Source organism: Microtus oregoni, unplaced genomic scaffold, assembly GCF_018167655.1.
Source record: "Microtus oregoni isolate MIOR12 unplaced genomic scaffold, Mior012 000027F_ref0000203, whole genome shotgun sequence".
In the NCBI taxonomy this organism is placed as follows: domain Eukaryota; kingdom Metazoa; phylum Chordata; class Mammalia; order Rodentia; family Cricetidae; genus Microtus; species Microtus oregoni.
Genome location: NW_024543086.1, coordinates 5,338,415 through 5,363,428, shown reverse-complemented (window position 1 = coordinate 5,363,428; position 25,014 = coordinate 5,338,415). Strand labels below are relative to the sequence as shown.

At 47.9% G+C, this 25,014-nt stretch overlaps 1 protein-coding gene across 1 annotated transcript in view; it reads left to right on the top strand.

The window, feature by feature from the left end:
• The window catches only part of Ccnjl (cyclin J like), a 59,306-nt gene extending 39,701 nt beyond the window's left edge, over positions 1–19,605 (top strand). The window contains exons 4-6 of the mRNA XM_041676335.1: positions 12,984–13,286; positions 15,273–15,432; positions 17,211–19,605. Of these exons, the coding sequence (XP_041532269.1) occupies positions 12,984–13,286; positions 15,273–15,432; positions 17,211–17,631 (884 nt within the window). The 3' untranslated portion in view covers positions 17,632–19,605. The remainder of the gene's footprint in view (positions 1–12,983; positions 13,287–15,272; positions 15,433–17,210) is intronic.
• Positions 19,606–25,014: the final 5,409 nt, after the last annotated feature.

Below are 25,014 nucleotides of genomic sequence, written 5' to 3'. Positions count from 1 at the left end.
CTCCACTTCTCAGCAGCGGCATTTTGTGGTGGCCAGATAACCTGGAAGAGGTGGCCTCTCTGCTGAGAGCTGTGCCGAGGGGGTCGCAGCACCGGCTCAAACATGATCTCAGGGGGCATGGTGCTTTTTCCATTTGCCCTTCTCATATCTGCCGGCTGGCAGGCTTGGAGCTATGTCGGGGGAGGGATTTTATTTGAGAGCTGCTTGTCAGACAGATGACTGGGCCAGAAGCTCTTAAAATTGTACAAAATGCCTTAGCAGGTTAGAGCCCAGACTTGTTTGTCCTAGAACTGGGGTTCTGAGAATTTGTAGCGTGCCCCCCCTCCCATGCTCCCCTCAGAAGTTTTAGATTTCAACTGATGGAATATTCGTTGTTGAGTAGCTCTCACCCCACACAGGTGTTAGACTTGCCCCCCCCCCCCCCCGTTCTATTAGGGACGATGTAGACTCTAGAGAGGTGATATGGAATAGAAGTGATGTTCACAGTATCCCTGGATGAAGACTGCTCACCCTGTACCTGAGTACCTGCTTGGCGGGTACACTGAGCCCCTATCTTCAAGCTGCTCATCATTGGGAAAATGCTCCTCAAGATGCAGGCTTAGGCCTGCATTACCAACAGATCTTGGGACGTGCTCTAAGAGTGAGCCCTTCTAAGAGAACAATGTGTCCTTGCTGTAAAGGGAACAAGCAGCATGCATCATGAGCAGGAAGAGTACCAGAAAGCTGGAGTCAGGCGCCCCCTCTGTGTGCCGTGCTACCTGAGGACTGGTAGGAGCGAGGTTCAGCTATAAAGTCTCTCTGTGGTGAATATTTGCATCTTTTAAAATATTATTATGATTATTATTATTATATGTGTATGGGTTTTTTTTGCCCACTTGTATACCATGTGTTGCTGTGCTCATGGAGGTTAAAAAACAGCATCAGGGGGCTAGAGAGATGGCTCAGTGGTTAAAAGAACTTGCTCTTGTAGAGGACGCAAGTTTGACTCTCAGCACCCACATGGCACCTCACAGCCATCTGTATATGATGGAGGAAGGTCATTGGTTAAATAAAAAGAAACTGCTTGGCCCTCATTGGTTAGAAGATAGGTGGGAGGAGTAAACAGAACAGAACGCTGGGAGGAAGAGGAAGTGAGCTCAGACTCCATAGCTCTCCTCTCGGGAGCAGACACCTCAGAGAGACGCCGTGCTCCCAGCTCCCAGGCAGAGGCACGCTATGAAGCTCTGACCCAGGATGGACATAGGCTAGAATCTTCCTGGTAAGCGCACCTAGGGGCGCTACACAGATGATTAGAAATGGGCTAAATTAATATGTGAGAATTAGCCTAGAAGAGGCTAGATAGAAATGGGCCAAGCAGTGATTAAATGAATACAGTTTGTGTGTTGTTATTTCGGGCATAAGCTAGCCAGGCAGCCGGGGTGCTGGGGAGGCAGCCCTGCCACCCTTATTACTACATGTATACATGCAGACAAAACACCCATTAAATAAATGAATGAATGAATGAATGAATGAATAAAAAGTCTTTTGAAAAATTGTCTTAAAGAAGGCATCAGATCTCTTAGAGTTACAGAAAGCCACCGTGTCGGTGCTGAGAATTGAACCAGGTTCTCTAGGGGCAGCCAGTACTCTTAACTGCCGAGGCATCTCTCTAGCACCAAATATTGGCATCTTGACCACATTGTGCCCCTTATTAACGCCAAGACTACCTTATGTCCATCACTAAACCACTCCCTCCCCTGAACCCCACTCTCCTGTTTCCTGCTGATATCCGGAAAGACTGGCCCAGGAGGCCTTGTCTGTTACACCCTGTGCTCCCAAGGGAAAACCATGTGGAGAGTTTTCTAGATCAGAGCCCTGACTTAGCTTTCTGAGACGCTCAGGTTTGTGGAGTACAGGTTTCATTAGCTCAAGGGTGAGCCTTGGCCACAGCAGCCTCCCTTTCGCCAGTACCAATCACCACCTAGCTAACGTGGTTGGTTGTTTTCGTCAGTGTTAAAAAGCATTTCATACTCAAGGGAAATGTGCTGGCCTGGTGATGAGATTAGAAACCAGTGCTGTGTTTGTTCTGTCGGCATAGAGTTTTAAGATTGACTTGGGGAAGCGTGCGTTGCCTTTCCCCTTTCCCGTCTTAATTTTAATTACAAGCATTTTGGTGTCTAGACAGGAAAAATCTCCTCTTTGTCACCAGCATGGTGGGGTTTCTGGGACTCTTCTAGGAAAATCTGACGTCTCCTGACTTGTGGGCACTTGTCAGAGCAGGTTCATGCCAGAATATTCCTGGTCTCAGCAGTCTCACATTCTGGATCCTTCTATGGCAGTTTTATTCTGCCACTTCTGGAGTCTGCCATCCCTTCAGCGGGGCCTTGTCTTCCGAGGAGTTAAAGATGTTTTTCCTCTGTGGGAGAGTGAACTTTGACTCTTGTGGAAATTTAGAAGACAGGAAAATAAAATAGAAATGTCTGACAGCTCCACTGTATTGTCCCCATCATCAGAATGTGGGGGCGGAGGGGAAATCTGCCATGAGAAATGGAATTGCTAGTGTTTATTGAGATTTATGTGCTATGCAAAGTTTTCCTTCTTTTAAATACACTTTTATTCATTTAATTCCCAAAGCAAACCCTAAGGAGTGTTTCCCTACCTAACAGAGGTGGAAACCAAGGCTCAAGAAATAGATAACTTGTATAAAAAGGACACACCTAGGAAGATAGGTTAGTAGGAAGGGGGACCGGGTGAATGACTTGGAATGGCTTGGTGGGCCTTGTCTCACAACAGCAGCATTTGCCTTTAACCTGATGACCTCTGTGCTTGGCAGTACCAAAATTACCCAGGTCAGCAGACAGGTTGTATAAGCTCCCAAATCCTCTGCTTTCTAAGCTACAGACCCACGCCGACTGGAGGGTTGCCTCAGCCCTCAGGACTCTCTCCTGTGTCAGGAAGTGACTCCCCTCATAACCTCAATCAGTGGGCCATGGTTGTCCCTCTTCTTCCTTCTTTCTGCTCCCAGCAGATGGGGGAACAAAGGATCTAGGACCTCTGGTGTCTGCACCTTCGGCCCTGCAACTAGGAAGGCTTGCTGTCTGCCAGCAGAGGCCCCTCAGACCCAGTCCAGAGGTAGAACCCACAAGCGGGGATGGACAGTAACTACTCAGCATCATTCATGCTGGGACTCTGTTCTTCTGCACAAAGCACTTACCCCACCCGGTGCCAGCCGTGCACGTGACAAGTGGCTCCTGCCCCACAATCCTCGGTTCCAGCCAGTGGAATTATTTGGGTCACTTATAAAGTGGGACACAACGGAACCAGGGATTGGCTGGGGCTACCCTGTGATGTCATCGTTCCTGTGTCTGCATCCTGAGGTAGCTACGTCCCCGCAGGGAGAAGGGAAGCCTGTGTGTGACCCAGCTGGCTTGATGCCACCACAAACCCTGAGAGGCATTTCCACAATTTCCTCTTGAAGAAAACAGCCACTCATAGCCTCACTGTAGGCTCTTCCCCAAATTGGACTCAGGGACGGATTCAGGCCTTCGGAAATGGGCTCGTTCTCATTCCTCCACCCATCCGTCCGTAGGTCCATTCATGCGTTATTTATCCAGCTTGCTGTGTACACACACTGGAGACAGCCATTGACAGAGTGGCTTTGCTTTTAAGAGAGATGAGGGGAAAGGAAGGGAGTTTTCTCTTCCTCCCTAAGGGAGGCAGCAGCCCAGAAAGACAGGGGTCCCAAGGCCATCTTTATGACAGATATACCCAAGGCTCCAAACCCCAAGGACAGCTGGTAATAAAAGTTTGTTCCTCCAGGAAATCCCTAACTTCAGCATCTTTAGATCAGAGATGTACCCAGCTGCAGCAGGACCATAGTGTTGGGTGCTGCCTGGTCCCCAAACCCTGTGGTTACTACAACTTCCTTTCTTTCCCAGAGAATAACAAACACTGATGTAAAGGGGGCCTTCTCTTCCCTTGTCCCTGGCTTTCTCTGTCCCTTTTTATCAAGGTCCTTCCAGAAACCTAACTGCCATTGTATCTGTATGAAGGATGGGGCTAGTTCTGGCTACCATAGGATCTAGAAAGGTACTGTTCTGAGGGCACTGACCCAGAGTGCCACCTTGACTCATTCTGTTATTCCCGTGCCACAAAACAGAAAGCATAGACCCAAGGGATTGATCCTCAGCCCAGAGTACATGCCAGTAAGTGGCATGGCTGAGCCTCTGACCTCTTACCTCTGCACTATTAACACAGTCTCTCCCAAGGACGATGTCCTCGGGCAGTTTCTGGGCTACCATCTGATCAGCTTTTCAGCCATACTGCCCCATCTGTGTCCTAGTTCCTGGAAAGACACCAGCTGGGCCTCCCTTGGGGGAGAGTAGGAAGTTCCTCTGCAAACTGCCAAGGTTAACTACAAAAAGCCAAAAAGGTTGGGGTTGGTTGTGTGTGTTTTCCAGGTGGGCCAAAGGGTTCATTCATTACAGAAAGTATCTTGGTAATGAGTCACAGATTTAAATTCTGTTGTCCACAGAAAAAGCTAAATCCTATTGACCATACAGTCTTCACTAGAAAGCCCCTAGAATTCAATTGCTCATTAGCATACAGGAAATTAAAGATGAAAATATTTGTGGGGCAGAAGCTGGCCTCACACTCATGCCTACGGGAAGCCTGCATCCACAGGGTTATCCTCGGAAACTGTGGGTTGCTTAGGATGAGGTCCATGCTTGTGGTATAGACAATTCTAGACATTGGGACCATTTATGAAAGAGAACCAAAGATATCTATTGAGTATGGTCCTTAGGCCAGAAGCTATGCTCTGGTGTTTTCATGGAGGATGTGTGCCCAGGCCTCCTGGCAGCAAGCAGCCCGACTTCATCCTGCATGGATACAGGAAAGCCAGGTGTGGTGTGGGGGCTGCCTACTGCACAGCAGGCTGGGTGCAGCTGAGAACCACGTATCCACCTCCCAAAGCTCCCAGCTTGGTGGGCAGACTCTGTCTTTTGCTCTAACCAGGTGGGAAATCCCATCCCTGAGGAGACATGGATCTGGGGAAAGAGTCAAACCCAACACTGCCCCCTGTTTCACTTCTACCCTCTGGGCTGAGTGGAAGGTGCCATCCCTGAGGAAGCAGGCTGGGGTTATAGTGTCCACACTCTGCCCCCAGAACCACTTGTACAGTGGGTTGAAGTGGAAGGTGCCTATTGTTAGGATGATTTCACCCCTTTTCAGAACCTGTAAGGAAATACCCTCTGACGTTAGCCGCCACACTAGCAGTTCATCAGTGCCCAACTGACAAGACTCTCAAAGTTGCCAGTTTGGTGCAAAAAAAAAAAAAAAAAATACCTATCATATTCTGTAAATAATCCAGCAGCAGCTGCTACCACTGATGGCCACTTCCTTTGTGCCAGGAGTTCCTTTGTCTGTTATGTAACCTGGAATAGCCCTTGAACCCTCTCCCCTGCCCTGAGAGGCATCCATCAGCTCAATTGCTGAGATTCACACAATGATACCTGGAGAGTGGCCAGAGACGTGAGACTCAGGGGACAGTGTCCTCTAGGATCTTCTCTCTGATTACTGGTTCCAGTAAATAAAGCTGACTGAGTTGCTCCCGGTCTGGTGACCACATCGCTTTCCTCTGAGGAGGGAAGAATCCGAGAAGAAGCAAAAGGATTGATACCTCAAAGATGTCTTGAGAGCCTGACCAGCTTGGGCTGCCACTCCTAGGACCCTGGACACACCCTCCCTGGCAAGGCTACAACCTTGCAACCCAAGCCCTCTGCAAGAGCAACAATTGCTCTGTCCATGTGACACCCATGCTACTTGGCATGTCTCATATCCACCTCGAAAGACGTCAGGATCCACGCTGGCACGAGGCCAAGCCAGGATGATAATGGGGCAGGTTTTTGTCCCTCTGATCCCGCTCCCCTATCACCCTCATCAACGCCATGCTGGACGGGGGCAACCAGCTGCTACCCTTTTGCCAGGTGGCCACCTGATTTAGTTATGGTTCTTGTTCTCAGATGAGGGGCGAGCTGTTTCTAAGAGAAAAGCATTCCTGATGCCAAGTGGTTCTGGTTTCAGAATCGTTGCCTTTGCAGAAAGGACTGCCAGCTGTTGCTGTTTTGAAACCCAGTTCTTTTTAGCCAAGAAACTTTGGCCTCCTCTGAGCCTAGGCTCAGAACCGAGATGGGGAGCAGGTACCAGCATCCTGCGTGTGTACCAGATGGGCAGTGAGTCCAGCATCCTGCCAACCACGGGAGAATGCTAGGACTTAATGAGGGGCAACCTCAGCAGTTAAGAAAGGACTGTGCCACACCTTTAATCCCAGCACTTGGGAGGCAGAGGCAGGTGGATCTCTGTGAGTTTGAGGCCAGTCCAAGCTACAAAGTGAGTTCCAGGACAGCCAAGGCAGTTTTACAGAGAAGCCCTGTCTTGAAAAACTGGGGGGGGGGGGGGGGGAGATGAGAATGAACAGACTGTGTGGAACCTGAAGTTTCTTAGAACCCGTTGTGTTTTTGTTTAGGAATTTTTTTAGGGGGCTAGAGAGATGGCTCCTTTTGCACAGGACGTGGTTTCATTTCCTAGCACCTATATGGTGACTCATAACCACCCATAACTCCTAATCCAAGGGATCCAGTGCCCTCTTCTGACCTCTGAGGACACCAGCACACATATGGTGCACATACATACATACCTGCAAACAAAGCATTCCTATGTGTAAAGTAAAATAAAACTAAGAAATGTTTTCTTTTAGAGGCAAGGTAGATAGATATCCTGACTATAAGAGCTGAGTACTGCCTTCGCAGGGGTTGTTACAACATGTTTTCTTCTCCCTGTTTTTTTTTTTTTAACTTTTGTTCCTATATCATAAATTTTCCAGAGTAGAGAGGTTTGCAAGGTGCAGGGTTCAGGAGAAGTGGGGCGGTGATGGCTACGGCCCCATTGTCAAGTGTGTGATGTCACTGAACTGCGCATTTTAAAGTGGTAAATTTCCTGCTATGTGGTTTTGAGTTTGCAGCCACAGTCTTTTTTTTTTTTCTCCCCTTCTAAAAGGGAAGGTTGGGGCTGGGGGGATGACTCAGTGCTTTCAGATTTCCACACTGTGTGGAGTAAAAGCGAGGTTCTGAGGCACATGGCTGCGATCCCAGAGCTGTGGGGATGGAGGGGTAAAGACCAGAGGATCCTTGGAGTCTGCTGGCCAACCACTCAGGCTTAATGAGCAAGTTCCAGGTTCGAAGTAGATGCCTGGTATCTATCTGAGCCTCTACACCCACCCGTGTGTGTAACCAGTCTTTTCTGTCCCGCCAGCCACCTCTGAAATAATGTTACAGAGACTTATTAATTATGAATGCTCGGCCTTAGCTTAGGCTTATCCCACTAGCTCTTATAACTTAAGTTCACCATTTATACTAATCTATGTTCTACCAAGTGGCTTTTACATCACCCGATCTGTGTTTGACTCCTATCGAGTCTCCATGGCAACTCTGCCTCTCTTCCCTCCCCCTCTCTCCCCTAGATTCCTTCTTCTCTTCTTCTTCCAGGAAATCCTGCCTATACCTCCTGCCTGACTATTGGCTGTTCAGCTTTTTATTACACCAGTCACAGCAATCTACCTTTACTCAGAGTTCAAATATCCCACAACATGTGTACACACATTTGAACACACACAATCACACACAGGAAAGAAGGAAGAGTGTGAGAGAAAGAGACCTCTCTCTCTCTACACACACACACACACACACACACACACACACACACACCATAAGCACAGGATTCAGGAGGCTGATGCCTGAGAACTGCCAAGAACTCAAGACTTAGGCTATGTAGTAAGATCCTGTCTCACCAGCCTCCCACCCTCCAGGGGAGAAGGGATGGAAGGAAAGCCAAGCTAGCCACTGTGGCCTAGAATGTTCAGAGTCTAGGCCAATGGAGCTGGAAAGATAGCTGCTTACTTAAGAGCACTTGTGTCTCTGTTATGCTCAGACCCACAGAGTCCTCCCAAAACCAACAAGGAGACCAAGTCCTATATGTAAAAACAAAAACCCTTTTTTCAGGTTCGAACTCACAGGGAGAGTCTAAGGCGTTGGCATGACCTGAGAGCCCAAAGCACAGTTGGGGTGGGATTTTTATAATAGCAGACGTTGGGGTGAGGGATTTCTAAGGCTCGGGACCCATAATTGGCTGACATTTATCTAGGGTGTCCTGGTGAAAACGGAATGGGTATGCGCTGGGCTAAGGGACATGAGGTGATCCTATCTGCAATGATTGGAATGTTAGGTATTTCCTTTGGAACTTTAGGTACTTTTCCCTTGGATGGTATGTTCCTGCATGGTGCCTGGGTGGCCTCTGTTGAGTCTGTTACCCTACAGCTCTCGCAGAGGACCTAGGTTTAGTTCCCATCATCCACATGGTGTCTCACAATCATCTGTAATTCTAGTTCTAGAGGATCCAATGCTCTCTCCTGACCTGTAAGGGCACCAGACATGCGTGTGATGCACATATATACATACAGACAAAACATTCAAAGTGTCTTTAAAATGAGTTTAAGCCAACCCAGGCCTAGTGGTTCACATTTGTAATCCCAACACTTGAGAGACTGAGGCAGGAGACTTGCCAGGCCTGAGCTACATAGTGAGCTCCAAGCTAGTCTAGTTTAAGAGACCCTACCTTAGAAGAAGTAAATGCTTTCTGGGAGTGTGGGTGTTTAGACCAATGAGCTGGATTTCCGGTCAATACCTGCCATGAATACCCTAGCTCTTTGTTCACCAGCCTTAGGGTTGCCACTCAGTTAGCCAGGTGTGCAAATGGGTTAACTGTTAAGATTAAGGCTAGGAAAAGAATTTAAAAGAAAAAACTGTGTATGCAATGACAACATCTGTACAGTAGCCATTTCAGCTCCAATGTTACCCTTTAGCCAGGAAAGCCTAACCCATAGGAAAGCATCACCCATGGATGCTGAGCCAGTGAGACAGAGTTGTTGGGAAACAGGACATTTTGTCTCGAGGTATCACCTTGGTTTTACAGGTTGCTTATGAACCTCACAGGGAAAGGGGGAATCCTTTAGACCAGAGAGAACCCATGTCCCCACCTTAGCCAAGCAATACAAGCTGGCCTTTCTGTTGCTGGGATACATTGACTATAGCTGTAAATCCCAGTATGACTCAGCAAAAAGGACTGGGCACCTCTCTGCTTTGCTGCACGCTATTCAAAATGTGGCTGTCCACAAGGAAGCAATCCAGCCAATCAAGAATGGGGAACATTTTAAAACATAGCTGGTTTTACATTCTCCAAACACTAAGAAATAAGACTGAAAGATTTTAAACTCTTCGTGTGAGCCTAGTTTGACTCTAGGATCCAAAACGAAGGGGGAGAATAAATGTGTTTTAAGAACCCCTGGAGCAAACCACATGTGGACGGAAAATCAGAATGTTATTGCATGTAGGTTTGTAATCCCAGCACTTGAGAGATAGAGGCAAGAGGACTAGAGTTCAGGGACAACCTCCATGGCATGGTGAATTTGAGACTATTCTGGGCTACATTGAGACCCTGTCATAAAAACAAAAAATAAGTTATTGCATTAGTGATGGTGTATTCCTATTATTAATATTTTACCGTGTGTAGAAAAATATCCTCAGGATGAGATGCTGGGGTGCTGGGGGTAGTGGCATATCCCATCTGTAACCTGCAAAGCCCATATTTTATATACAACACACAGAACTGGAATAAGTATGGACCAGCTGAAGACAAGACGGATAGGCAACTGCTTTCTGTGCATTTTGCTCATGAGGAGGAAGCGTGCTTGGTGGTGGCAGTACTGGGGACAAAGGACCACTTAGACTGTGGGAGGAGGGGAAGAAATGTCTGCTGGGCCCGTGCACTGCTAGGAAGCCCAAAGCCATTCCTGACTGCTAAGTGTGTGTGTGTGTGTGTGTGTGTGTGTGTGTGTGTGTGTGTGTGTGTTGGGAAACAATGTGTGTGCTATGAAGTCATTGTGGCCAACAGAAAGAAGCAGGGACTCTGCAGCTACTTCTGGGGATAAAGCTCTCATCATCTTTTTGTCTTTTTGAGCCCTGGGGATGCTTAGGGTTCCTTTGAGGACTCAGCACAGTGAGGCACAGTGCCTTCTGTGTCCTGGGCGCAAGAGAAGCACTTTTCATTCTGCGGGATCATTCTCTTTCCTCTTCATAAACAAAAGAACAGCCTGGAGGGTTTCATGCTGCTAGCACCAGAGCAAACTCATTGAGGATGCAGGCCCAACCCTGCCTAACTGTAGCCCCGCAGTGTGGAGGGTCCCCAAGAGACCTTCCCTGCTTGTCTGGGGAGTAGAGGGAGCCAGGAAAGTGAGATCCCTTCTCCGCAAGCCATGACCCCTCCTTTGAGGGTTAATCCTCTGAGGTTTGATAGCAAGGTTCTGAAAGGTTTAAAAGCAGGGAGGGGCAGAGGAAACTAATCTGAATGAACACATCAGCTGGTGCCTCCAGATAGATGACTGGCCACCAGCAATGCTGCTCCAGGGTCTTGGGGCCACCCTCAGTGTACAGTTCTGCCTGGGCTAGGTACCCTGCCACTTTATGCTTCTCCCTGCCTGTCCTTCCCACCCCCAATTAAAAAAAACCAAACTCATGGTGATGAGGGTGTTGCTTGGTGGTAGAGCACTTCCCTTTTATGTGGGAGGGCGAGAACTCAGTCGCTAGCACCAAACTGAGGCCAGGGGAGCATCATATCTGTTTAGTTTACATGACCAAGATTAGGTTAGTTCTTATATAAGGTTCAGGAAAGCATCAACTTGGGGCGGGGCAGGGGAGTTGCTGCTTTTAAATGATTATTAAACTATATGATCTTGCTTTATGCACTTTTTATAGTTACTGGATAGACTTATCTTAAAAGGGGGTTAGGGGCTGTTTCAGTGATTAAGAGCATGTGTTGTTCTTGCAGAAGACTGGCTCCCAGAACCCACAACCATCTTTAACTGCAGCGCCAGGGGATCTGATACCTTTCGGATCCTGACAGCACCTGCATTCATATTCATAGAGACAGACAGACAGACAGACAGACACACAATTAAAATTGCTAAAAAGCAAAATATGATTGTGCACGCCTTTAATCCCATCACGTAGGATGAGGCAGGACCAAGTGGTTCTCTGTGAGTTCGAGGCCAGCCACAGCTACATAAGACCCTACAAAACAAACAAAAAAAAAATGAAAAGATTAATAAAAAATATTGTTTAAGAGGAAATTTAAAATCTGAAAAAAATTAAATAAACATAGGGTCATTAGAGAAAAAAATAGGAACGCTAAACTCCCACGAGAAAGTACAAACAGCATTAGATTCCAGGGGCTAGAGAGAACAACCATTAGTCTGCCTACAGGAGGTCTTAGAATCTGGTGGTGGTGATTCCTGTTAACAGGGCCTTTCAACTAAGCTTTGAAGGACACAGGAGCATTAAAGAGCACTCCACTGGGGAGGATCATGGGATTGCGTCCTGCTGATGAGGAGGAAGGCCTGGATGAGAGGCTGCCGACAGCAGCGGGCCCAGGTTGCAGCTGGAGAAGAAGCTCCTCCCCTTGGACAGTTTCCGTTTGCGCTCACCTGCCTCAGTGGGGGTGCACACTCTGCAGGCAGCACCATTACAGCCACACACTGGGAAGAGATTGCACTTGACCAGAGTGGTCTCTGTTTTCTCCCTGTGGTAATCCACTTGCCCTCTCTGCACATCCACCCTTCCCCGCCCTCTTGAAAGGCTGTTGCTGGCTCCTGGCCTGCCCACGGTTTCATTTCACTTAGCGGAGGCATCCTTGCATTTAGGATGGGTGTGTTCCTCAGAGCAGCCTCGGGTGGGTACTTCTTACCTTTCCTGAGAGATGAAGAAGCTGGTGACTAAGTGCATCAGAGAGTCAATTACCACAGCCGTGGGCAGGTACACAAAGGTATCTGTGCCCTTCCCAGCCGTTCTACGCGCTGTGGGGCTATCCAGAGATCACAGGTGACAGACAGGTCAAGGCTGACTCCCAAGGGGCTCAGCTGGGGAAGGCTTACCCAAGGCAGTAACTCAGAAGGGGCGTGAAAGACAGCGAGCTTGGCCGAGTGAAGAGGGAATAAAGATGGGTATTCCAGGCTACAGTGCCATGCAGACAAGACCGGGAGACATAGTGCTTTCAAGGAACTGCCAGTGGTGGGGTTCACTGCCAGATGTGGAGTGGTATCCCCAGAAAGGAGAGCTGAGTCTCACAAAGTGGGCCTATCATGTCTCCCAGTAGCTTCTGATGTCGACTCTCAGTGCAGGAGAAGCTCCCCTGTTTCTGGCTATTGAGTTATAACCCAAGGCCTTAAAGCCTGTATTTTTAACCATTTTCCAGAACCCCTTAGTATATGGTTAGGCTCCATCTGTCCACGGCAGCACCTCCTAAGAATTCCTTTGGGGCTTTCTTCCTTTTCCTCTTTCCTCCCTCAATTTGCCGGTCTTTTCTGAGCTCACCTTCCAAGCAACCAGTGTCCAACACATCCCAAACTAAAACTACTCCGGCGAGAATATGAGGCCCACCGAGGAAGTGGAAAGCTGTGGACAGGCTCTTCTGCACCTGGAAGGATGGGGTCAGACTTGAGGCCATTACGGCTCTGCCTGAATTGATGAGGGCCAGACAGACAAACCTCGCCCCTAGAACCTAAAGGCTGCTCATGACCGCATTCTGGTGCCTTCAATGTTCTAGGCACCTGTCTGAGCTTTAGTGTGCATTTCCTCACGGACTCAAACAAAAGCTGTACTAAGCCGTCAGGTCCCCTTGCAGTTGGGGCCACAGAGAGATTGAGACACCTCATCATCATCACCTAGCAGGAAGTGATGGTGTGGAGATTCGTGGTCCAAAGGTGTCCTTTTATTCCTGGGCAGTCCCTCCTACCTGCTGCTTTCTGTCACTCTTGTTAACTCCATCCAGATACCACAGGGGAGAATTTATCATCCCTGGTTCAGCTTCTAGTAAATTCCGCTTCTGCCTCCCCACAGGTAAGTTTGAGGACAGGGAAGACCGCGTGCCCAAATTGGAGCAGATAAACAGTACGAGGATCCTGAGCAGCCAAAACTTTTCCCTCACCAAGAAAGAGCTGCTGTCCACGGAACTTCTGCTCCTGGAGGCTTTCAGCTGGGACCTCTGCCTGCCCACGCCTGCCCACTTTCTGGACTACTACCTCTTGGCCTCGGTCAGCCAGAAGGACCACCACTGCCACACCTGGCCCACCACCTGCCTCCGAAAGACCAAAGAGTGCCTCAAGGAGTACGCCCACTACTTCCTGGAAGTTACCCTGCAAGGTGAGGGCACAGAGGCAGTGGGGTGAGGGAGGCGCACAGGGGCTGGGATCAGATGGCTGAAGAGGGGTGTCATCCAGAGAGGATCTTCTTTCCTGCCTAGAGCCCCCACACCCATATTGTTAGGGGAAAAAAATCCTAAGGCAGGAGGCTCCGCCAGCGCAAAGAAATCCAATTAGGTCAAATCAAACCAAATTAAAATGCCCATTGTTTTATTAAATACGGTGCTCTCGGGTGGTCGAGTACATGGCGGGGAGACAGGAAAGTGGGGAGCACATGCAAACCCTGAACCACGTATTTCTCCTCTGGGAGCCCACTTAAATACCCTGTGGGAGTGGTCCCGACCCTACCCCCAGGGAGGGGTCAGGACCTGGCATGCTGGGATTTGGAGTCCAGACCAATGCAACTCCCAGGCCAGGGGGGCTGGGATGGATGCCAGGGGCTGGGGCTATGCTCCAGACTTAACACATCACTCCCACTTTGCAGAGAAATGCAAGGACATCCCCAGTGTTCCAGAATAGCACATAAACAAAATAGCAGCTTGCACAAAAGCCACTAGTACCTAGACACTAGCAACTCACCGGGGACACTTCTTATGAGAACCTAGAACCTTTCAGGTGATTTAAATCACACTGACTCACAAGTAGCTCATTCCCAAAGGGCTGTCATCACACAGATTAAATAGGGTGCGGGGAGAGTGACAATGTTTACATCTGTGTTAGCAGCAAGTTGGCTTGTTTGGGGGCTGGGAAGGTAGCTCAGTTGGTAATGTGCTCGCTGTAAAGCATGAGGAGTTTGGAATTCAAGGTGAAGAACCCACAAAGAAAGCCAGCGTGGTAACACACACGCCTGTAATCCCCTGGTTATGGGCTCTATAAAAAAGCAGGCTGAGCATGCCACGGGGAGCAAGCCAGCAAGCAGCAGGTCTCCATGGCCTCTCCATCCGTCTCCTGCCTCCAGATTCCTACCTTGTTTGAATTCCTGTCTTGGCTTCCTTCAGTGGACAGGATATATAAGTCAAATAAACCCTTTCACCCCCAAGTTACTTTGAAACCCCTTTCAAAGTAGTTTCGTTTATTCCCATTTTATGTATGAGGTGATATATACTCAAGAAGTGAGATCAGTTCCTCGAGTCCCCTGATGGCATTTAAGTCTGACTCAGTGACTCCTACTTACAATTATACCACTCTAACCGATTGATTGATGCTTTCAAAGGCAAAACTTGTAGTGTTTGAAAGTTATAAGCAATTGATAACAGATAGTGATGCACTGGACCCCAAATATCAGTGAAAAGTGTAGATATGTCCACTATATCCATTCACCAGAACTTCAGATGTGTTGATAGAATGTAAACTTTCTTGTGCTTGTGAGATTGCTCAGTGGGACGATGGAGCTGTTTGGTCCCCAGCTCCCACTTCCTGAATCCCGAATCCCACTTGGTGCGAGGAAAGAATTAACTCCAGCCATTTGTCCTCTGACCTCCACATGTCCAAATGTCGGACACCTCATGTGCCTACACAGTACATAAGCAAATGTGATTTAAATTTTAATGTTACTTCATAAGCCTAGACAGAGTTATGAGTATCAAACTCATACAGCCATTTGTTTGTTTTTCATCCGCTTTTCAGTGCCTGCTGAGGACCAGACATTACTGCTATGCACACAGCCTTTAGGCAGGCTCTGCCTATTCGTAATAACCAAGAAAGAGAATAAAGATCTTTGTGGTTCTGTTCGTAGCCCATCAGCAGACACCTGCATCTCGCTGGGAGCTGTAGACACCGTTTTAAAGAATTGTCCCTCTAGGCTGATGCCAGAAACCACAGACTGAACGCCCAGACCGAAGACCCAACACTGGTCTCCTCTCACCCCATTTGTAAAATGCCAGCGTTGCATAAGCCCTTGACTGGTTTGTCTGCTGTTGGGCAGACCGAGCAGGAGACGCCATGGAGACGCTTTCCAGTACTCACGCCCTCCGCAATTCTCTTTCAGATCATATCTTTTACAAATTCCAGCCTTCTGTGGTCGCCGCAGCCTGTGTTGGAGCCTCCAGGATCTGCCTTCAGCTCTCTCCCTACTGGACCAGAGACTTGCAGAGGGTCTCAAGCTACTCCCTGGAGCATCTTAGCACGTGTATTGAAATCCTGCTGGTGTAAGTCTTGGTTGTCTGAGTTTCTGAAATGATGACCTATTTGCCCTTGGGACACCACCCCGGCTGAGGGGGATGTTCCTGAGTCTGGGACAGATACTGGTTCCCCAGATAAGGTGTACAAGAAGCAGAGAGCCCCTTACAGAATTGGTATTTTGGAAAGTGGGGTGTGGTGGGATGCAGCTGTAATCCTAACACTTGGGAAGCTGAAGCAGGGGATTAAAAGCTGGAGGCCAGTCTAGGATAAATAGTGAGACTCTGTCTCAAAAAAACTAAGACGTAGGACTTAGAGAATTGCCTATTTTCATTGTATTTTTAAGATCGGGGAGTGAGGGGAAAGAGGAGTGGGACGGGGACGCCTGCTCTCCTATGTCTGGACTCATTCTATCATTTTGTTTGTTATTGAGACAGGGTATCGTGTAGCCTAGGCTAACCTCAGTCTCTTTATGTAGCTAGTGGGGTATCCTTGAACACCTTGCCCCCTGCTCCTGAGTGCTGCTGGCATTACAGGTGTGTGTGCCAGTTTAGTTAGTGCCAGGGGTCAAACTCAGCTTTATGCATGCTAGGCAATACTCTTATCAACTGAACTCCATCCTGTTGGGGCTAATTGACCTGATTCCCAGCGAGAGTTTGTGAAAGATCGTGAATTCATTCTCTCATGAGTTCCTTTTCTCAGCAAGCTACAAAGCTGATCGCTTAGAATCTACCACTGTGACATAGATATGGGAGCCAAAGAGTACAGAACAGCCCTTAAGTGGCTACCTCTAGTCAACGCCCTCTTCCGCCAGCTGATAGTAATAACCTCTGTATGCTGGCCTAATAGATCCGGAGTCTGGGTGGGCAGAAGCAGAAGTCTTTCAGCCCCTGAAGAGACACAGCTCTCAGCTTCCCCTTGCGAGCAGCTCTGCTGAGCTACCTGAAACATTAGCCCGGCTCCCTAAGCCGTCTCTTGAATTGTGTGCTTTTAGAAGTTCCCAAGTCAAACTTGGAGGTAGTAGCACATGCCTTTAATCTCAGCACTGGGGAGGCAGAGGCAGGTAGATCTCTATGAGTTCAAGGCAAGCCTGGTCTACAGAGTGAGTTCCAGGACAGCCAAGGTGACACAGAAAAAACGGTGTCTCAAAAAGCCAAAGAAAAAAGGTTTCCCCAAGTCAGAACCCAGCCTGTTTTGACAATTGATGGCAGTATCACTCACCAGGCCAGCTGTTTGTCCTTACTAGCTGTTACCCTGGGAAATCCTTGCTCAAATAAGTCGTAGATACCATAGGCTCCTTTCTTCTATGCACCTCTAATTGTTTTTACTTCTCAAAGCATTTTGAGATGGGGAGAAAATAGCAGAAAATACCCACTGTGTCCCCTCTTTTCAAACGTTTGCTTGCTGTCTACAAGCTAAGGATTCACCCAGCTGGGGATGGAACTGGCCCAGAAGAACCCAGAAAGTAGAGCTGGTACTCTCCCAAGTGCTGGGATGCAGGAGTGAACTGAAGCAGATGGGATCCACATTACCCTCTGAGGTTTTAATAGCCCAGATGTGTTGGTGCAAGGGCTTCAGGGACAAATCTGGCTGATCTTGCACAGGGTCAGAGATGTTGTGTGACAGAAGCAGCTCTAAGCTGAGATCTGGACTCTAGTTGCTAAGCCAGTGAGGCTGTGTCATAGCTTGCCATCACAGACTGGTATAGCATGGTGCACCATTCTCCCCCGTCCCACTCACCAAGGAAGATAAGCAGTTGTCTGGTGACCTTTGCTCTCCAGGGCTCACCTGAGTCTTTTCCTTTCAGAGCCTATGACAATGTTCTCAAGGATGCTGTTGCTGTCAAGAGCCAGGCATTGGCCATGGTGCCGGGCACATCACCAGCTGCCACCCAAGTGCTGTTCCAACCGCCCACCTACCCTACGCTCAGCCAACCGCCGCCAACGCTAGCCCAGTTCCAGAGTCCAGCACAGGACTTGTGTTTGGCTTATCGGGACTCATTACAGGCCCACCGCTCAGGAACCCTGCTCTCAGGAGACACTGGTCCATCCCTCCACACCCCATACTCAACCCTCCAAGCCTTGGATATGTGTCCTGTGCCTGTGCCTGCATCCCTAAGCATGCAGATGGCCATTGCAGCTGAACCCAGGCACTGTCTTTCTGCCACCTATGGAAGCAGCTACTTCAGTGGGAGCCATATGTTCCCCACAGGTTGTTTTGACAGCTAGGCTACATTTGGACCACACGGAGAATCCTGGAAGACCCGGATCGAGGAAGTGGACACCTAAGAGGGAGAGCTCAGTCAAGTGAGGCAAAGAACCTAGTACCCTTCAATAGTGAGGGTTTATGTGCTTTGAAAAAAAAAAAAAAGAACAACCCAGAGCCAAACATCCAGGGACATACCTCACCCAACAGCGTCTCTCTGGGAAAAAAACCTCTTCCATGTGTGGCTGAAGGACAAAGACGTGGCTCTGTGGCCATTCCCTTGAGCTGGGGGAGCCAGTGGAGCACATCAGACTTGGTAAGAGGCTTGGACATTGCGGACTGCATAGAGATCTGTAGCACATCCGGGCTTTTCTAAGACTACTCGTCACAGCTAAACCACTGAGAAACGAAGGGGCAGCCGGGCAGTGGTGGCGCACGCCTTTAATCCCAGCACTCGGGAGGCAAAAGCAGGCGGATCCCTGTGAGTTCAAGGCCAGATTGCTCTACAGAGCAAGTTCCAGGACAGCCAAGGTTAAATAGAGAAACACTGTCAGGAAAAAAAAAATCAAAAAGAAAAAGAAAGAAAAAAGAGTTGGCACTTGGGATATATATCCTCTGTGTCTCTAGAAGATCCGTCCCGAGTGTTTTTCTCTCCTTAGCTCCACACCAAGGGCACAGTTGTCTGTGTTTATGACCGAGCACTGGCCCCAGGAGGTACAGCGGCTATCTTGCCCTTTCTTTTTTTGAACCTCAAACCTTTTTCGCCCTTCTAGATGTTTCACGTGCTGCTGCTTCCCAGAACAATCCAGCTTTCTCTCCTGTAGAACCACCTTGTTTACATACTGTGTCAGGGATTCTGGGATACTTGAAAATTCCGTAAGAGGAAAACGTTTGAATTGCCGCACTGTCTGTCCCGCGTTGAGGCTGTGTCTTTTCCTAACCCAGCTTGTGAGCAAACCGGTGTGTAACCACAGCGCGTGTGGGGGGGACACACCTCCCAGGCTCTCAGCTCTGAAGAGTCCACCCTTGGCCTGCTAGGGTTCCCTCCACCCACCCCCCGCCCACTTGGACTCAGATCACTGCCCCCTAGTGGGGGAATGTTGTTGAAAGGAAGACAAAGGTTTGAACTAGTCCTCACTTCCCTCCATGCTTGTAGTGCTAAGGTGAAACCAACCCCAGCTCTGAGTGTGGTCAGTAGTAAAAGGTAATGATACTGAGGGATATTTGAAAAGTAGGGGATGACCATGGGATAGGACGCTAGCGTTGACAGGCCAGGGATTGCTGGAGCAAAAGCCAGTGTGTGGGGATCTGCAGTTGGAGGGCTCAAGAAGACTGTCACCATGTGCAATATGTTAATGACTCTGACTCATAGCTTGTGCTTAGGATGTTCTTGTGGGTTTTTTTTTTTTTGTCAGGGGACATGCTGTTCACCCATCAGAATTGGGAGGGTGCAAAAGACCGCAGGAACAAATTTTAGTTTTGTTTTTGAAAAGATTGTGTCTTTATTTTGTTTTTCTTTTCTTATTCTTTTTTTTTGGGGGGGGGGGCTTTTATTTTACAACAGGTCTAGTGTAGCTAAGGCTAGCCTCAAACTTAGTATGTAGCCGGAGGCTGACCTTGAGCTCCTGATCCTCCTGCTTCAGCCTCCCTCCCACCACACCCTGCCTCCCTTCTTGGTTCTCTTTGACTCATTTGCCAATCTAAGAGACCAAGGCAGGGACTGCCAGGAAGGCGGCCATGTGCTGCTGAGTCGGATTCCACAGTGATAGAACTTTTCTAAACAGATGAATGTCTCATGGAAGCAGAATAAGGAGAGAGCTGGATGAAGATGAGGCGCTGCCATTTTGTCAGTGAGCATAGGAACCTGCACATTTGTTTGTTATTTTTTGTGTTTTTGGCTCCCACCCCTCCACCCCCTTTCCCAGCCTCTTTGTATTTATGTGCAACTAGTTTGGAGTCCAAGTTATTGTATCTGTCTGTTTCTAGGCTGGGGCCCCAGAGCTAACCTGATTCCCAGGACCAGGCGTCCTGCAATAAAGATAAACACATCACCTGCTTTTGGTCTCTTCCTTCTTTGTCTGGACATCTCGCTGCAGGCCAGCTCTTCCCCTCCTCTCTCAGGTCCACCTCTGCAAGAGTCTCCTCCCGAAGGGGTGTGAAAGAGATCAAGGGGTTTATGAGTTTTCTCCTTGCTGTGACCTGATAGAACAACCTAAAGGAGAAAATGTTTATTTCAGCTCATGGTTTGAGAGTGCAGTCTACTGTGGCCAGGAAGCCATAGTGGGCAAGAACAGCTGTGACAGCCATAGCAGGATTAGGAGGGTGTTTGCTCCCAACTCTGTGGACCAGGAGCAGAGATGGGGCAGGAAGAAAAGCCGAGCTATCAACATTAAAGCTGGGTCCCTAGAGATCTACTTTTCTAGCTAGGTCCCAACTCCAAAAGATTCCACAGACTCCCAAAACAATGCCACCCGCGGAGGACCACGTGTTCAAATAAGGGAGCCTGTGAGGAACATTTTACAATATTGGCGCCATCAGCACAGGACCAGCTGCTCTGGACCTGAGCTGTTCCCTCTAAGTAGGAGCTGGGCTTCCCTAGGCAGAGGAGTATGTTGTTGCTTGTTTTAACTCTTTACTCTTTTTTTTGGGGGGGGGAGTGCGCATACACACACACACACACATACGTGGAGGCTTATTTGGTCTTATAAATGCCTGGCCTTAGCTTGGCTTGTTCCTTTCCAGCTTTTCTTACCTTAAATTACTCCATCTACCTTTGGCCCCTAGACTCTTCCTTTTTCTCTGTTTCTGCATCCCTTTCTTTCCTTCTGACTCCATGGCTTGCTGTGTAGCTGAGTGGCTGACCCCTGGAGCCCTCCTAAATATCCCTTTTTCTCTTTTTCTCCTTCGAGTTATTTTTTTCTGCCTGCCAGCCCCACCCATCCTTTCTCCTGACTTGCTATTGGTCATTCAGCTCTTTATTAGACCAATCAGGTGTCTTAGATAGGCAGAGTAACAAATGCAACATAAAAGAATGCAACACCATCTTTGCATCATTGAGACAAATGTTCTACAGCATAAAGAAATGTCACACATCTTAAAACAATATTCCACCACAGGAGTATGTGAAGCTTGACCTTCCAACTCTACTCCTGCATCAACCATCACTGTCTGTCTAGTGGCAAAGCAATCATAAGAGTCACACAACCATGGAAGCTGGCAAACCCAGAATTTTTAGAGCGCCTGCCAGCAGGTTGAAGATGCTGATGCAAGTGAAGTCTAAACTTTGCAGGGTGGGCCAGCAAACCAGAAACCTGCTGGTGTTCTTTATTGTAGCCTGGAGGCAAAAATTCCCTTCCTGGGGAAACTTGAATCTTTGCTCTTAAGGCCTTTCCCTGGTTGAAAGGGACTCGCCTGCTGTTCTTGAAGTCACACATTTTAAGAAATAATCTCACCTGGAGAAAAAAAATCTTCACAGCAACCCCTAGACTAAGTTTTGTTTTGTTATCAAATAACTGGGCACCGTAGCTTCACAGGGTTAGCCTATATAAATAACTATGGTCCGTTGCTGTTGAGAGACAAATTGGTCAGCCCCTCGCAAGCTGTCTTCTTCCCTACTAAAATGGGTGTGGTGACAGCACTTGCCTGTTGGGGTCTCATGGTCAACAATATAATGTACGTCAAAGTCAGTATCTCCAAATAAGAGGTGGTTATTATACAGTTCCTCAAACATAAGACAAAGCTGGGCAATGATGTTACACGCCTTTAGTCCCAGCACTTGGGAGACAGGCAGATCTCTGTGAGTTTGAGGTCAGCCTGGTCTACAGAGCAAGTTCCAGGACAGGCTCCAAAGCTAGAGAAACCCAGTCTTGCAAAACAAACAAAAAAACATAAGACAAGCTGTTATTGTAACAATAAAGGCATTTTGGTTGCAATAATAGCAGACTATGTTCCCCAGGCTGGACTTGAACACCTGGGTTCAGCTGACCTTCCCATCTTGGCCTCTCGAGTTGCAAAGGCACATGCAGAAGGACACTGCCTGGCTAAGACACCTACCAAGGGCTGGGAATGAAGGTCGGTGGCAGAGCTGAGTACTGTTTAAGAGTACTTGTCTAGCATACCCAGAGATCTGGTCGTAGCCCCAGCAACACAGAAGGTGGAAAAGGCAGAGAGAGAAGAAGGGAAAACAGGATACAAGTGAGTAAGGTGCTTGCCGTACAAGGGTGAAGACCTGAGGTCAGGTCTCCAGAACACATGTCTTTGTGTGCCAGGTACAGCCGTGTATGTCTGCAGTCCCAGCCCTTACGCTGCAAGATGGGAGTTGGAGACGAGACTCTGCAGATTCCCAATACCCACACAGCAGCTCACAACTGCCTATAACTTCAGAATCTGACACCCTCGCACAGACATGCATGCAGGCAAAACACCAATACACATAAAATAAAAATAAAGAGACCTGGTCTCAAGCAAGGACCAATACTGAAGGTTGTCGCCTGAACTTCATACGTGCCATAGCATGGGTATACTCACAGGAACACACACATCCTACACAAAAAGTTGAAAAAAAAATGATTTAAAAAAAAAAAGCAAGCCAGCCTTGGTGATCTGTGTTTATAATCCTAGCACTCAGTGGGCTAAGGCAGGAGGCTTATGATTTTGAGAGCCAGCCTGACCCTAATTCAAAACCACAATGTGTGGGCTAGAACTATGGACTCCAGCCTCTACTGTGATGGAGAATGTCAGTCCACTCTTCTCGGCCCCTGATCTCCCTCCAGGAAACCATTATGAGAGCTGTTGTCCTGTGGGGCTCAGGGGTATTCGCCCAGTACCTGAGGTGACAGGTACATTGCTAGGTGACATTTTAAGGCGTGAAGGGTATGTGGGGACTGTGTCTGTTGGTAGAGAACTGGCACACTCAGCCCCCTGTACTCAAGGCTCATTGGGCACGGGACTCTAGATTCGGGGGATTCTGATAAAAATAAACTGAGTTTACAAAGAGCAATGGATTCAGTTTGGACATGCCCTTTCCTGTGGCTCTATTCCCCATCCGTTACCATGGAGACCACTGAACTTTTGGCCTGGTATGAGCCCCAGGCAAAGCTGAGCCACAGAGTCACGGCCCCAGCCTTCAACTAGAGGGATCACACAGACATGGTATTCTGTTTAAGACTTTGTTGCCATACTAGATCACGACTAAAAAAGGCTAAGAAGCAAACACTGCTGGGCATGGTGAGACACACACACACCTTTAATCCCAGCAGATAGACTCATCTCTGGGTTTGATGCCAGCCTAATCTACAAAATGGGTGTCAGGGCTACTTAGCAGGACCCTGTGTGTCCACAAAAAACAACAAACACAAAGGACAGAGATGGCCTGAAAGGCTCTCCTGGGGCTGTTGAGTGGGTGAGTGCGGCAGTTCACACCCAAGGAAGCTGCAGAATGGCCAGGAGGCTTCTCTAATTGGAATGAGGCGCAGAGCCTTTTGTTTGTTTGTTTGTTTGTTTGTTTTGAGACACGTTTTTCTGTGTGTAGCCCTGCCTGTCCTGCAACTAATTCGCTCTGTAGACCAGGCTGGCCTCAAACTCACAGAGATCCTTTTGTCTCTGCCTCCAGAGTGCTGGGATTAAAGGTGTGCGCCACCTCCGCCCAGCTCAGAATCAACCTGTTTAGTCAACTTCCTCATAATACAGATGTGAGAATTCTTCAGAGATCCAAGGAAAGATTGACTGTGCAAGGCAGAGGAGAACCCACATCTGGACCCTGTGAGCTCTCAGCTTCTCTGTCGTACATACCTTTAATCCAGTCCTCAGGAGGCCGGTGAGTGGAGGCCTCAGAAAATAGACCATAAAACCCTCCTTGGCTCTCGCCAGTATTTTTTGAACTGAGCTGTGTAAAGGGTGTACACAGCCAGACTCTGCTTCTGATGAGAACCTGCTTCCTTCTAGGCTCCTGCTATCAAAGCCTGGTCCGTGACTACAACACTGTTTGACCGCTCTCATCTAGACTGCTCACACTTCATCCCTGCGAGATGGGCTCCTTGCCCATTGTACCAGCGAATTGCAGCCAAGAGAACACTTAGTAACAATCAAGAAATACAGTTTGTTCCTATAACCGAGGGCATCTGCTCTGGGTAACTAGTGGGTAGAGATTAGGGGTGCTGGTGAACATACCTCAAGTAGAAGGCAACCCCTACCCCCATCCCCACCCCAGGACAAACTGCAAATTGCTGTATTCTGGAGTTGAGAAGCCACTTGAGGTCTTGGCTTACTTATGTTGCAAATGGGACCCCGCAGTAGCTTTGGGCACTCTCCTTACTCCTGTATTTGCTTCAAACCACCTGAAATGCGCTTGCCTATTTGTCTACTTGGAGTAACGCTGGCGCCCTAAGCCAGAGCTTTCAGGAACTTTCCCACTTGTTGCTCACCCAAGAAGTTTTTCATAAGACCCAGACATATAGAGGTATAGAATAGGTATATAAATAAGACATTTATGATAATAAATCATATTCATTTTAAATACAGCTCTTTGGTACATATAAATTATCACTTATTAAAACAAATTTGCATACTGATAAGATAGGTCTTACAGAATTTTTACATAAAGAGTTAAAATTTTGACTGAATGTTTTATACTTTAGAACATAATGGCATCTTTGATAGATATATAGTGAGTTTGAGAAAAGCCTGGGCTAGATACCTTGTCACGATCAATCAACAAACACCATTTTTACTTTCTTTTTCTCTTTCTTTTCTTTTTTTTGTGACAGGATTTCTCTGTGTAACAGCCTTGACTGTCCTGGAACTCACATTGTAGACCAAGCTACCCTCAAATTCACAGAGATCCCCCTGCCTCTGCCTCTCATGTGCTGGGACAAATACATTGCGTACTTTTGCTTTTCATAACTGAACCATTATGTTTGTATATGAATAAGAAAACTTGCCTGGCAGTGTTGGTGACCCAAGTCTTTAATCCCCACACTCGGGAGGCAGAGGCAGGCAGATCTCTGAGTTCGAGGCTAGCCTGGTCTACAGAGCCGGACAGTCAGCGTTACACAGAGAAACCTTGTCTCAAAAAAAAAAAAAGGTGCAAAAAGCTTTTTAGGTACAGAACAAACACTGTAATCTAAACATGAAGTAGTCTGGAATCTGAGCTGCTGTGTTTCAGGTAGTGTGTGCTGGTGGTGCTGACATACCAGCATGCACGGTGTAGAGTGTACAGACTAATCCTGTCTCGAAAAACCAATAAATAAATAAAATTGAATGTGAATTTTAACTATATAAATTTATTAAGTTGTATAGTCTTTGGATCTAGTTAATTTCCCTTTTTTCTGTTTCTGTTTGTTTATTTTGTTTTGTTTTCTTCACGGGGTTTCTCTGTGTAACTGCCCTAGCTGTCCTGGAACTAGCTC